At 39.4% G+C, this 13455-nt stretch overlaps 1 protein-coding gene across 1 annotated transcript in view; it reads right to left on the reverse strand.

The window, feature by feature from the left end:
• The window catches only part of LOC123697273 (Down syndrome cell adhesion molecule-like protein Dscam2), a 41792-nt gene that overhangs the window by 8085 nt on the left and 20252 nt on the right, over positions 1-13455 (reverse strand). Inside the window, exons 20-34 of the mRNA XM_045643738.1 lie at positions 13296-13444; positions 12985-13186; positions 12738-12883; positions 12559-12629; positions 11756-12023; positions 11528-11665; positions 10387-10551; positions 10183-10312; positions 7201-7394; positions 6930-7091; positions 5547-5735; positions 5279-5479; positions 4591-4757; positions 4245-4353; positions 3613-3867 (exon numbers count right to left, since the gene is read on the reverse strand). Coding sequence (XP_045499694.1) covers positions 3613-3867; positions 4245-4353; positions 4591-4757; positions 5279-5479; positions 5547-5735; positions 6930-7091; positions 7201-7394; positions 10183-10312; positions 10387-10551; positions 11528-11665; positions 11756-12023; positions 12559-12629; positions 12738-12883; positions 12985-13186; positions 13296-13444 — 2546 coding nt within the window. The remainder of the gene's footprint in view (positions 1-3612; positions 3868-4244; positions 4354-4590; positions 4758-5278; positions 5480-5546; positions 5736-6929; positions 7092-7200; positions 7395-10182; positions 10313-10386; positions 10552-11527; positions 11666-11755; positions 12024-12558; positions 12630-12737; positions 12884-12984; positions 13187-13295; positions 13445-13455) is intronic.

A 13455-nucleotide genomic window follows, 5' to 3' on the forward strand; every position in this document is an offset into this window, starting at 1 on the left:
TCATTTTCATGGTTTTTGCGGTAGCTAAATTACCCAATATGAGGTCAAAACTAAAATCCAAGATGGCGCCGAGAAAAATTTTGCATCTTTTTGTCATGGGTGTTATTTCCATGGTTTTTGGGGTACCTATTAACCAATATGAGGTCAACATTAAAATTCAAGATGGCGCCGACGATAATTTTACATCTCTTTGTCATGGGTGTCATTTTCATGGTTTTTGGGGTAGGTATAAACCAATATGAGGTCAAAACTAAAATTCAAGATGGCGCCGACGAAAATTTTACATATTTTTGTCATGGGTGTCATTTTCATGGTTTTTGGGGTACCTATTAACCAATATGAGGTCAAAACTAAAATCCAAGATGGCGCCGAGAAAAATTTTACATCTTTTTGTCATGGGTGTCATTTTCATGGTTTTTGGGGTACCTATTAACCAATATGAGGTCAAAATTAAAATTCAAGATGGCGCCGACGAAAATTTTACATCTTTTTGTCATGGGTGTCATTTTCATGGTTTTCGGGGTAGGTATAAACCAATACGAGGTCAAAACTAAAATTCAAGATGGCGCCGATGAAAATTTTACATATTTTTGTCATGGGTGTCATTTTCATGGTTTTTGGGTTAGCTATTAAGTTATTAACCAATATGAGGTCAAAAATAAAATCCAACGACGAAAATTTTACATCTTTTTGCTATGGGTGTCATTTTCATTGTTTTTGTGGTAGCTTATATGAGGTCAAATCTAAAATACTACAAGGCGCTGACAAAATTTTGATATTTTTTCGAAATGGATGTCATTTATGTGATTTTTCTTACAATCGTTTACATATTAATCGAACAGAATTCAAATTCTGTAGTTTAGGTGTAGCTTTTTGAAGTGAAAGTTCTATAGGCGCGTTGAGAGTCAAATTACGAGGTCGCGTCATGGTAATACCGTCACGTCATGGAGAAAGGCGGCGATTTTCGTATCTATAAATCTTACCAAAGAAGTTTCACTTCTGACATGTGTTCTCGGCTCACGCGCTCTTTTTTATTTTATTCTCTTCGTTTTAGTATATTAGATGAACTCTTTTTTAAACAATTAACAAAGTTGAGCGAATACAGTGAAAAAGCGAATATCTGACGGAATATTGACACAGAGTTTCGTTTTACATTACATTTCTAAATATGTATTTCAATAATCAATGCTCTTTTAAATTGATTTCTCCCGTAATATATAGGATTCGACTAGATAGCAAATTTGAGTATTTACGCCGTGGCTCAAATAATATCACAAAATTCGCTTTCGTGATAGATCTTGTTTTTGATACATAAAACAAGGCCTTTGAAGCGAAATTTTCTCCTTTAAAGTAAACTAAAACAAAATAACAAATACAAGCTATATAGTCGAATTCTTGAAAATGACACCCATGACGAAAAGATGTAAAATTTTCATCGGCGCTATCTTACATTTTAATTTTGACCTCATATTGGTAAATAGCTACCCCAAAAACCATGAAAATGACAACCATGACAAAAAGATGTAAAATTTTCGTCGGCGCCATCTTGAATTTTAATTTTGACCTCATATTGGTTTATACCTACCCCCAAAACCATGAAAATGACACCCATGACAAAAGGATGTAAAATTTTCGTCGGCGCCATCTTGAATTTTAATTTTGACCTCATATTGGTTAATAGGTACCCCAAAAACCATGAAAATGACACCCATGACGAAAAGATGTAAAATTTTCATCGGCGCATCTTACATTTTAATTTTGACCACATATTGGTAAATAGCTACCCCAAAAACCATGAAAATGACACCCATGACAAAAAGATGTAAAATTTTCGTCGGCGCCATCTTGAATTTTAATTTTGACCTCATATTGGTTTATACCTACCCCCAAAACCATGAAAATGACACCCATGACAGAAGGATGTAAAATTTTCGTCGGCGCCATCTTGAATTTTAATTTTGACCTCATATTGGTTAATAGGTACCCCAAAAACCATGAAAATGACACCCATGACGAAAAGATGTAAAATTTTCATCGCCGCTATCTTACATTTTAATTTTGACCTCATATTGGTTAATAGCCACCCCAAAAACCATGAAAATGACACCCATGACAAAAAGATGTAAAATTTTCGTCGGCGCCATCTTGAATTTTAATTTTGACCTCATATTGGTTTATACCTACCCCCAAAACCATGAAAATGACACCCATGACAAAAGGATGTAAAATTTTCGTCGGCGCCATCTTGAATTTTAATTTTGACCTCATATTGGTTAATAGGTACCCCAAAAACCATGAAAATGACACCCATGACGAAAAGATGTAAAATTTTCATCGCCGCTATCTTACATTTTAATTTTGACCTCATATTGGTTAATAGCTACCCCAAAAACCATGAAAATGACACCCATGACAAAAAGATGTAAAATTTTCGTCGGCGCCATCTTGAATTTTAATTTTGACCTCATATTGGTTTATACCTACCCCCAAAACCATGAAAATGACACCCATGACAAAAGGATGTAAAATTTTCGTCGGCGCCATCTTGAATTTTAATTTTGACCTCATATTGGTTAATAGGTACCCCAAAAACCATGAAAATGACACCCATGACGAAAAGATGTAAAATTTTCATCGCCGCTATCTTACATTTTAATTTTGACCTCATATTGGTTAATAGCTACCCCAAAAACCATGAAAATGACACCCATGACAAAAAGATGTAAAATTTTCGTCGGCGCCATCTTGAATTTTAATTTTGACCTCATATTGGTTAAAACCTATCCCAAAAACCATGAAAATGACACCCATGACAAAAAGGTGTAAATTATCGTCGGCGCAATCTTGAATTTTAATTTTGACCTCATATTGGTTAATAGGTACCCCAAAAACCATGAAAATGACACCAAGACAAAAAGTTATTTCAACTAGAAACCATTTGGCGACAGTTTTTGGATAACATTTGAATGGGATTATCTAGTTTAAAAGAAATATAAAAATATCACCGAATGATGATCATTACAGAGTACCATCAATTTTGATTCATTTTAAAAATTTAATATAAAATTCATCCATATGACTATAATTTAACTCTGAATTGGTAAAGACCAAAATTATGTGTTAGCACCATTATAATGTTTTTCTATAAAAAATATTTTAAATGCCATGTCTGTTACTTCTGAGCTCTGTGAATTTTACTTGTATTTGAAACAGTTCACGCGGATGCGCGTTAGGTGGCGCAAGAATTATTTGCGAAGTATTGTAGAAGCGGCGGATAGCTGTGGTTCGGGAAAGAAGTGTGAATGCTCAAGGTCACTCGCTCAGGGAACGACCTTAAAATGTTTTTTCTATTTTCGAAGATATTACAGATTTAAAAATTACGGGACGTAGCGTTTGCGGCGGTACTGGCCGGCCGCCATTTCACCCGTGCGAAGCCGGGGCGGGTCGCTAGTAAATAATATTATAAACATAATGTGCTCAAAATGCTCATGTTTTATTGGTATTCTTCAACAATAGACTTATACAGTTTCGTTAAAGATATATTTTATTCAAATTGAAATTCATTTGTTTCAACTTTTTTTAAGTAAATAATTAAAGTTGAAAATAGCTCACTGTCAGGTGGGTCCAGCGTCTTCCCGTTATTGTGCGTAGGTTGCGGCAGGGCATAGTGGCGAGGCGGCGCGCGGCGGCGGCAGGCCAGCAGCAGCAGCGCGGCGGCGGCGAGCAGCGCCAGCGCCGCGCCGCCCAGCGCCGCCGCCAGCCCCGCGCGGCCCCAGCCCCGCTCCCCGCGCGGCTCCGCCTCCGCGCCGCCGTCAGCCGCGCTCATACGCGCCTCCAGCGGCAAATCTATCGGCTCGCCTATCTGTTCTACGCATTGTACCACATTATCATTTTTTATCTGATCTGATGAGCAAAAATCATTGAAGCGATTGATTTTTGCCCATAACATACAAACTTTTACTTTATTTTACTTTTTTGTAGGTGAAAATATATTATAAATACCTAATTTATCTTAAAGTTTAGAATAATAAAGACTAAAGCTATCCATTTCGTCCTTTACATGCTTGTAAAGAGTTAAACAAAGTAGACTAAAATAACAACACATAATAATGCCATGGCGTTAGTATAAACAAAACATATTCATAAGGTTGTTTTTATTCTTTGATTTTTCATAAATAGTGTTTAGCTTGTGTTTAGGTAAAGCCGGAAAAATATCAAATTAGGTTCAGTGCAAATGTACCAACCACCAGTATGGGCGCGCGTAGCTGCCCGGTACAGCGCCGGCGTGTCGCCTGCGGGCGAACGTGCTAGGATACGAATTTCATACCACGTCGCTGGCTCCAGGCTATTTATCTGGTGTGAATAATCATAATATTTATTGTCATTCATGTCATGCCTATACAATTTTTGATAAAAAAAAGAATTATGTGCATTGTGCACTACATAATATTAAAATAACTAGTTAAATTCACATTAAATGAGATTCAATGAGACCCTCAAGTCGAAACGCTAGAGAAAACTTTTTCTGGGGATATAAGAATAAATTAGATTTTTGGTGGCAAATGGAATATGCATAATATGATGTCTCACATGCACGGTCTCCCCGTCGGTGCGCAGGTCGGCCCAGGCGCCGCCCGCCGCGCGCACGGCCACGCGCCAGCTCGCTACGGGGCAGCGCCCGCCCCACGCCAGCAGCGAGACGCGCAGCGCGCTGCTGTTCGCCCAGATACTCTCTTTGCCCGACGGCGCCTTAGCCTCTACGCAAACCGATTATCTCTTATGCATTGTAGGGAATTACGGTCAATCGATTTTTAGTGTTCCATACCGAAAGGGTTAAACAGGACTCTATTACTGACTGAGATGATATGATCTCGTGAACCGTAATAGTTGGAAATTTGAAAATTTCAGAGAAATTTTATTTGCCGCTATAACAACAATTAATACTAAAAAACCGACCATGTGCGAGTCGGACTCACGCACGAAGGGTTCCGTACTATGGGGACCCCCCTTAATTTTTAATTTTTAATTTTTAGTATTTGTTGGGCAACTACGATAATAAAAAAAGATGTAATTGAAGAAAATAAAAAATAGCTTATTTATACGGAACCTTATGTCGTGAGCCCGTCTCGCGCATAACAGATTTTTTGCTTTATTGCACACAATATTAATATCGCTTTACATAACTATATTTTACTAGTTTAAGCAGAACGTAAAATACCTAAACAATTGGTCAGTTTTCATTGATTAGGAACGAAGTACAAAAAAAACGAGTACTGACTGTCTCCTCTGGTGCGAAGTTTGAGCGGGCTGGACGGCGGCGAGGCGCCGACGGCGTTGTGCGCGCTGAGCGCCGCGCTGTACGGCGCGCCGCAAGCCAGCCCGTATAGCGCCGCACCCGCCTCGCCCGCCGGCACACGCAGGGCCCTCGCTGCGCCAGCCTCTCGGCCCTCCCAGCCTTCCCACCACCACACTGTGTAACCTAGCGCACCAAACCATTTCACAACATTACACTTAAAAAAGTTTTTTATGTAAATCTTTAAATTTACCTAAAAGTGGTGCCCCTCCTGCATGTGGCGGGTCCCACGCGAGGTGCAGGCGGTGGTGCGCGGCGCGTGCGAGACGCGGCGAGGGCGTAGCGGGCGGCCGCAGCGCCTGCACGCTGAACTGAGCAGCGTCGCCCCCGACTGAGTTCCGTACTGAGCAAGTGTAGTTGCGGGACCATTTCTCATCCAATTCTGTATGTAATGTTTCATAGCTTCATCACAAACTTCGACATAAACTAATGTAAAAAATAAAATATCTATACTAATATTATAAAGCTGAAGAGTTTGTTTGTTTGAACGCGCTAATCTCGGGAACTACTGGTCCGATTTGAAAAATTCTTTCGGTGTAAGATAGCTCATTTATCGAGGAAGGCTATAGGCTATATATCATCACGCTACGACCAACGGGAGAGGAGTCACGGGGGTGAAACCGCGCGAAGCAACTAGTAAAACATACCTATAACTGTTAACATAAGAATTAAGTATAAAATTATATAACTCTGTTACTGGCTAATGTTTAACTGTTAATGCTATAATTGTTAATTATATTATGTTAATTATTCTGTTAAATAAATGTTATGTTATATGTTTAATAAAAATAAAAAAATAAAAATAAAAATCATTTATTGATCAATTTGTGGGTTAGGTACAAACATGTAACATTTGGACCCCAAACTAGGACAGCCTGTATTTTGGGGTCCACCTTCGTTAATGACACAATAATAACAAAACTATAGCATAATATTAACTTAAATAATGATTTAGGTAATTTAGCTAAATCATATCATAATGTTAAAATGTTACGCGTCGCGACGGTAATATGTTATTTTGTGGACTGAATTAATTTATGTTAAACGTCGCCCGCGATACCTAGTATTGCTGACTACTACAGGGTACCCTATTGTCTTTAATTTTAATATTATATTATTAAGTATACTAGTGGTTCGCCCCGGCTTCGCCCGTGATACATATTTCGCAATAAAAGGTAGCCTATGTTCTTTCTCAGGGCCTAAAGATTGTCTGTGCCAAATTTCATCAAAATCGGTTGAGAGGTTTAAGCGGGAAGGCGAAACAGACAGTCAGACAGAGTTACTTTCGCATTTATAATATTAAGTAGGGATTTGACCGACCGACACACCACAATATAATATTATGTATGTTCTACTGTTAATTAATGTTATTTTGGAAAGTCAACGGCCGCCGATCAGTTCTTTGTGATACAGATATCGTTGAAATAAAGTTTGTTAGCCACAATTGCAATTTATTTACTTAAGTAGGTACTTATTTTGTAAAAAAAATCAATAACATTATTCATTGTTAGTCAAACAATCACACTTTCGCCTTTATAAAATGAGTAAGGAAGTAAAAGATTGTGTAAGTACACACTGTGTATAATGAGATCTCCCGCGTCGGTGACGGTGTGCGCGGGCGGCAGCGGCGCCCACCGGCGCAGCAGCGGCGCGGCGCCCAGCGCGGCGCACGGCAGCCGAACGCGCGCCCCTAGCGGCGCGCGCACCACGCGGCCCAGCGACGAGATGCGGGCCACTCCTGACAAATTAACGTATTTATTGAACTACAATGTTTTTCAATGGAGTACAATGGTGTTGACTGTTATCGATATGGGTAAATTAGGTAATAAATAGGTGTAAGCGTTTACCTAAAGGAGTGGGTGCAGCCGTGACTGCGCGGCTGGGCGGACCGGCGCCGGCGCCCGTGGAGGCGCGCACCCAGAACTCGTATACGGCGCGCTCGCGCAACCCGCGCACGTCGTGGCTCAGCTCCTCCTCGCCCTCCCAGCCCTCGCCAGCTGGGCCGCTAGCTTCAGCGCGTTGAGACCACTCGCCCCCCACTCTAAGGACGTTTTGTTTTAGTCACCGACTTACTACATCTTGAACTTGACTTAATAGTACCTACTAACTTAATTATATTACGTTTCAAAAAATTTGTTTGTCGCGTAAGTAAAGATAATTAATTGTAAAAATCTAAATCTTAGGTCTAAATTATCAACTTATTATCAACTAGCTTATCGCCCGCGGCTTCGCCCGCTTTGTCTCAAACCTAATAAATTATACACTAAAACCTTCCTATTGAATCACTCTATGTATTAAAAAAAACCGCATCAAAATCCGTTCCGTATAGTTTTAAAGATTTTAGCATACAAAGGGACATAGGGACAGAAAAAGCGACTTTGTTTTATACTATGTAGTGATAGTGATAGTGATAATCTTCAAAACTTATTAAATGTTTGTATACCTAATGGTATATTCATTTTTGTGAACTTATTAATAACATACTTATTACATCCCAGATTTCAAAGCACAACACGGGAATCTCAAACAAATGTTTTAATTTGCTTGATAAATTCCTACGTGATTAAACTCTAAAATAGCGTCATTAATTTCTAAACACATGCCCCGGAATTACTCATTAGTTACTGACATTACCGGGTCGTGGTGTCATCCTGGAATCCCCCGGGATCCTGGGATGGGATCCTACGTGGAGTTGGTGGAATATCTCATAAATTGTTGGCAATTGCCCTTTATTCTAATGCGTTTTATTGCCTGTGGTAATCTCATATTTTTATAAGTAGCCTGTATATTTTTAATGTCAATACTATTGTTTTAACCTAGTGTCAGTCACATGCCTATGTGACTTTGTAATAATGATATTTTGAGCGTAACTGCTTTTGATATTTTTAGCTAACTGAAGGCGGAAGTCGTTTAAATGATTCCGGTATTAGCTATCTATACTAATACTAGCTTCCGCCCGCGACTCCGTCCGCGCGGAAAAATTAAGATTTATTTATTTTCTACGTATTTTTCCGGGATAAAAAGTATCCTATTTTATGCCCAGGATAATAAGGTATAATTATACCAAGTTTCATTGAAATCGAACCGTTAGTTTTCACGTGATGCCTGAACATACATACAGACAGACAGACAGACAGACAGACAGACAGACAGACAAAAATTTTTTTAATCACATATTTGGGCTTGGTATCGATCCAGTAAAACCCCCTGCTATTTATTTTTTCAATATTTTCAATGTACAGAATTGACCCTTCTACAGATTTATTATATGTATAGATATCTCCGTTTGTTTACGACCTACCGTCATTTTGAGTTCTGTTTACTGTTCCAAATTCAAACTTTGTTTAATGCTTTTGGCTTAATAAAAATAACTGCGTTAAAAATAACCGACTTCAAAAACGGAAAAGTAAAAAATAAAAAAAAAGATTTGATATCTGTAAGGAATCTATGTATGTAAAAAATAAAAAATAAATAAATCTAGACACGCGGCAGCGTGTCAAGCCGAGTTCAAGCGAAGAGAACTGGCGAGCAGCAGCCGTGTGTATATTTACACGAACCATTTCGAGCCACTTTTCACCCCCTTATAACTCGAAAACTATTTAAGTTAAATAAACCAAATTTGGTACATATCAAGAGGACCTCAAGATAAACAAGAAACTTAAAATTCATAAATACAGATTAAACAGTTGCGTAGATATTAATATCCAAAAATCGCAATTTTTAAGACTGACTGACTTATAGATATATACAAAACCTAACCCACTTCCAGATGACCTAGAAAGTTCAAATTTTGTAATCAACTAGGTAATAGTGAGTGTACAAAAGAAAAAATCAGAAAATTCTGAATTTATCTGTATTTAATTTTTTTTTTCAATGACATTAATTTTGTTTGTATGGAAAAATGGAAAAGTTTATAAAAATAGAAAATATTATATTCACCTTACTAGTCTTAAAAAATAGATCAAAACTAATCAGTAGCCGAAAAAAATTTTGATATCCATCAATAAATGGGCCTCATCAAATTATGGGGTTCAATAGGTCATTAGTTGTTTGCTTTTTAAAAATAATTATATTATTCAAATTAAAAAAGTTATATTTTGGAATAAACATTGTTCTCTAAGGGAAAATAAAACAATTGAGTTTTCAGTCAACCTCAGAACTTAATACATCTTTGTAAATAAATTTCTGGACTGTCTGCAGAACTTGGCACACATTTAGATTTCATTTCTTTTAGAAATTAAAGACTTTTTAACGGATTTTAAACGCGATTTATTCATTCTATTATTTTCCCGACGTTTCGAACACTTTACAGCGAGCGTGGTCACGGGGAGACTGGATTAATTTCTAAATGTATAATACTCGCGTAAAATCAAACCCTTCATTTCTTTTTTTGGCAAATTAAGTCAACGATTGAACTCGGCTCCAATTTTTACATTTATGTTTTTGGTGGGATTATTAATTACTACATATTATTTAGATGTGCTATTTATTAAATAGATTTGAAGTCGGTGGCAAGCACTAAGCGCTGAGTATTGAGTCCGTGCACCGACATCAAACCTTTTTAGTAAATAGCACATCTAAATAATATATAGTTATAAATAATATCAAATCTTTTTTATTTTTTACTTTTCCGTTTTTGAAGTCGGTTGTTTTTAACGCAGTTTTTTTTAATGTTCTTATCTCTATGGTGCATAAGAATGCTGTTTGTTATCGTTGTTGGTGTTGTTTGTCCATTTTGTTGCAACAACGTTATATCCAATATTCATAATAATAATTGGGGGCATATAATATTTAAAATAATTATCGTTATTAAATAGTTAAGTTCGTACTTGCCAAGTTCCCTCGTATAGAGCGTATAATGAGTGAGGCGGCCCGCGCGCTCCGTCGGCGCCAGCCACGCCACGCGCACCGACTGCGCCGACGAAGGCAACGCACGGACCAACTCTGGAGCGCCGGGAACTATAGCAAGGTATAAGGTTATTAAATAGAGGCGGTCACGTAAGTTCCAGCTTAAACATTGAAATATCATATACCGTCTTCTCTAGTGAGGCAGTAGACGGGTGCGGAGGGCGGGCCGGGCCCGCGGTCGGAGCGCGCGCGCACGCTCACGGAGTAGTTGGCGGCGGCGCGCAGCCCCTGAAGCAGCGCCTCGCCGCCCGCCGCGCGCGCTGTCTGCGACCGCACCGCGCCGCTCCACGCTGCACAGTTACCCATCATAATATACTGCCATAGTATAAGGAGAACAAGTTATTTTCGAACAAAGGTACATCGCGCCGTTTGTATGTAAAAATAAATAATATCTTTAATACATATAAATCTCGTGTCACAATGTTTGTCCTCAATGGACTCCTAAACCACTTAACCGATTATAATAAAATTCGCACACCATTCGTGCAGTTCGATCCAACTTGAGAGATAGGATAGTTTAAATCTCAAATCGTTTTAGAGAAAGCGGGCGAAGCCGCGGGCGGTAAGCTAGTAATATTATAATAATGTAAAATTCTTTCAATTATTTCCAAATTAAAACACTTTTTTGCACGACGATGCGAAGCATCAGAGAGTGCTTTACGATCGAAAAATTTTTTTCGCCTCATTTTTGCAGCTATTCTTATTATTATAGCCTTGTTAGTTCACGGAATCAAGATATTTTGCATACTATTGTCGAGATATATATAGATATATATAGAATGGAGATTAATCCCATACTTTTTAAAAATTGATTTACTTCAATAGAATTGGAAAAAAACACCGAAATAGGTCAAAAAATTTTCCTGTCCGTCATGTGTCAAACCTGAAAACACTATAACTTGTGAAAAAATCCATCATTTGAGTTAATTTTTTTTTTAAATATTCTAATCGACGATTGTAGGTCACTGAATGCGAATGATTAATTAATTCAGTGTCGTTTAATTGCAATTAATAAAAAACGAAAACTACAAGACTGTATATCTATATAATATATATATATATATTTTTTTTTTTATATTTCATAATTAAATGAGCATTATGAGTCGTGCACTTTTGGATTTTCCAAATTTTTTATTTTTTTGTTTCTGAAGTTCAGCACTTCTTTTGTCTTTACAGTAAATCACACAATTCACATCAGATCACAATTCGGTCCGAGTTTTGCTAAATTCTACTGCAAATAGTAACAGATAATTGAATTACACTAACACTGTGAGAAGTACATGGGTGCGTAGAGCACATCGTAGCCAAGAGGCGCGTGCGCGGCGTGCGGCGGCGCCCAGCGCACCCGGAGCGAACGGGCCGAAACGGCTTCACATGAAACCTGGCTAGGCGCATCTTCAGGAACTATCCAACATAACAAAAAATATAATTAATACATACACATAAAGCTATTTCAAAAGTAATGAATGTACATAATATAATGTCGATTTCTACCTCCGTCTGCAGTGGTGGTGTAGAGAGTGGGCGAAGGCGGGCCCGGGCCGGCGCGGTTGAAGGCGCGCACGGCGAGCGCGTAGCGGCGGAACTGGCGCAGGCCGCCCAGTACGAGCTCGGCGCTGCTCCAGCCGCGCGCCACGGCGCTGCCCGTGTCGGTGCCCTCGCCCGCCCCGCCGCCAGTGCTGCCGCCCGCCGCCTCCCTCAGCTCGCGCCATGAAACTACGTACCCCAGCAACTCGCCGTTCCAACTGTCTTGCGCCGGAGCCTTGGATTTACAATTATATTTTTTTACGAACAAAAATTTATTTCATTCATTGGCCATTGGTAATTTTGCTTTCACTCTAAATGATAAATCTCCGATTCATTTGCGGAGTATTCTTACATATATTTAAAAGAAAAAAAAGACGGGTTGCACTCCGGGAGTGCCGGCAGAAGTGAAAACTTGATTATTAAGGTTCAGCATGTTTGATATTTTGGAATGGTATCCGTCTTACGCATGGAATATAAGGGCTAAAAAAAAAAAACATCCGTCTTACGCTTTTTCGATCAGGCCACGTGTCCTGACGCGAGTTTAAGATTTTATACCCAACGCCGCTAAAGAAGTTTTCACTTCAAAAAAATCAAAAAGCAAAAATCAAAGTACCCGAGGCCAAGTCTATACGCAAATGCTGGGACGAGATACAAGACGCTCCCAAAAATCGGGATACATGGCGAAGTACTATCGACGCCCTTAGCCCCAGCTAAGGGCATTAGGATATTAAGTAAGTAAGTAAATAAGTACCTAGCAATAATTTACTTACAGACCATGAAATATGTACTTCTCCGGAATTAATTGGTCTGATGCGAACGTTTAGCGGTGAACCATTTGGAGCTGAAACCAAGGGCAAACAATAATTAAGTCCAAAATAACGTTAGAAATATGTATAAGTTTTCTTAATATTATATTATTTTTATTTTCAAGTTATATAATTGATTCTACCTTCTTCCAGAGTGGTGAAGATAAGAGCATCGGATTGTGGGGATTGCCCTATGTGATTAGACGCGACTATGCGAAGCGAGTACGTAGTTGCCGCTCTTAAATTCTCTATTTTTGCGCTTAATATGCTGGAGCCATCGACGTCAATCCTACGAATGAAAAAAAAGAATGTTTTATTCTAAACAATATTATCCTAAGACAAATAAACAATGTAACTAAGTAAGCGTATAAGGTAAGTTATAGTAGGTACTTGTCGTCAGATATATCGAGTGTCAGATTGTAGGTAGCGTGCGCGGGGTCAGAGGTGAGGTGCGCGGGCAGCACGTGCAGCGGCGCCACGAGCGCGGCGAACAGCACGGCGGCCGCGGCGGCGCGGCGCGCGCGCCAGCGGACCCGCGCCCACTCCGCGCCCACGCCCCACAGCTGCAGCGACCGCGGCGCGCCTGGCGGCTCTGGTGCAAAACAGATAGTAAGCATGTGATCCTCGATTCCTATTTATGTATTTGATTATGTAAATCAGTTTGAGAAGTTTGTTTGAACATTTAACGTTTAAACACCTACCTTCAACATGTAGAAACAGTAACAGATCGCTGCGACCGTACTTATTGGCGGCGTGGCAGCGGTATTCGCCTGCGTCTTCCCGTTCGGCGGCGCGCAGCGTGAGCGAGGAGCGGACGCCCTCCGCTGTGCGCACCTCGGATATGGTCCACCTTGGATACAT

Source organism: Colias croceus, chromosome 1, assembly GCF_905220415.1.
Source record: "Colias croceus chromosome 1, ilColCroc2.1".
In the NCBI taxonomy this organism is placed as follows: domain Eukaryota; kingdom Metazoa; phylum Arthropoda; class Insecta; order Lepidoptera; family Pieridae; genus Colias; species Colias croceus.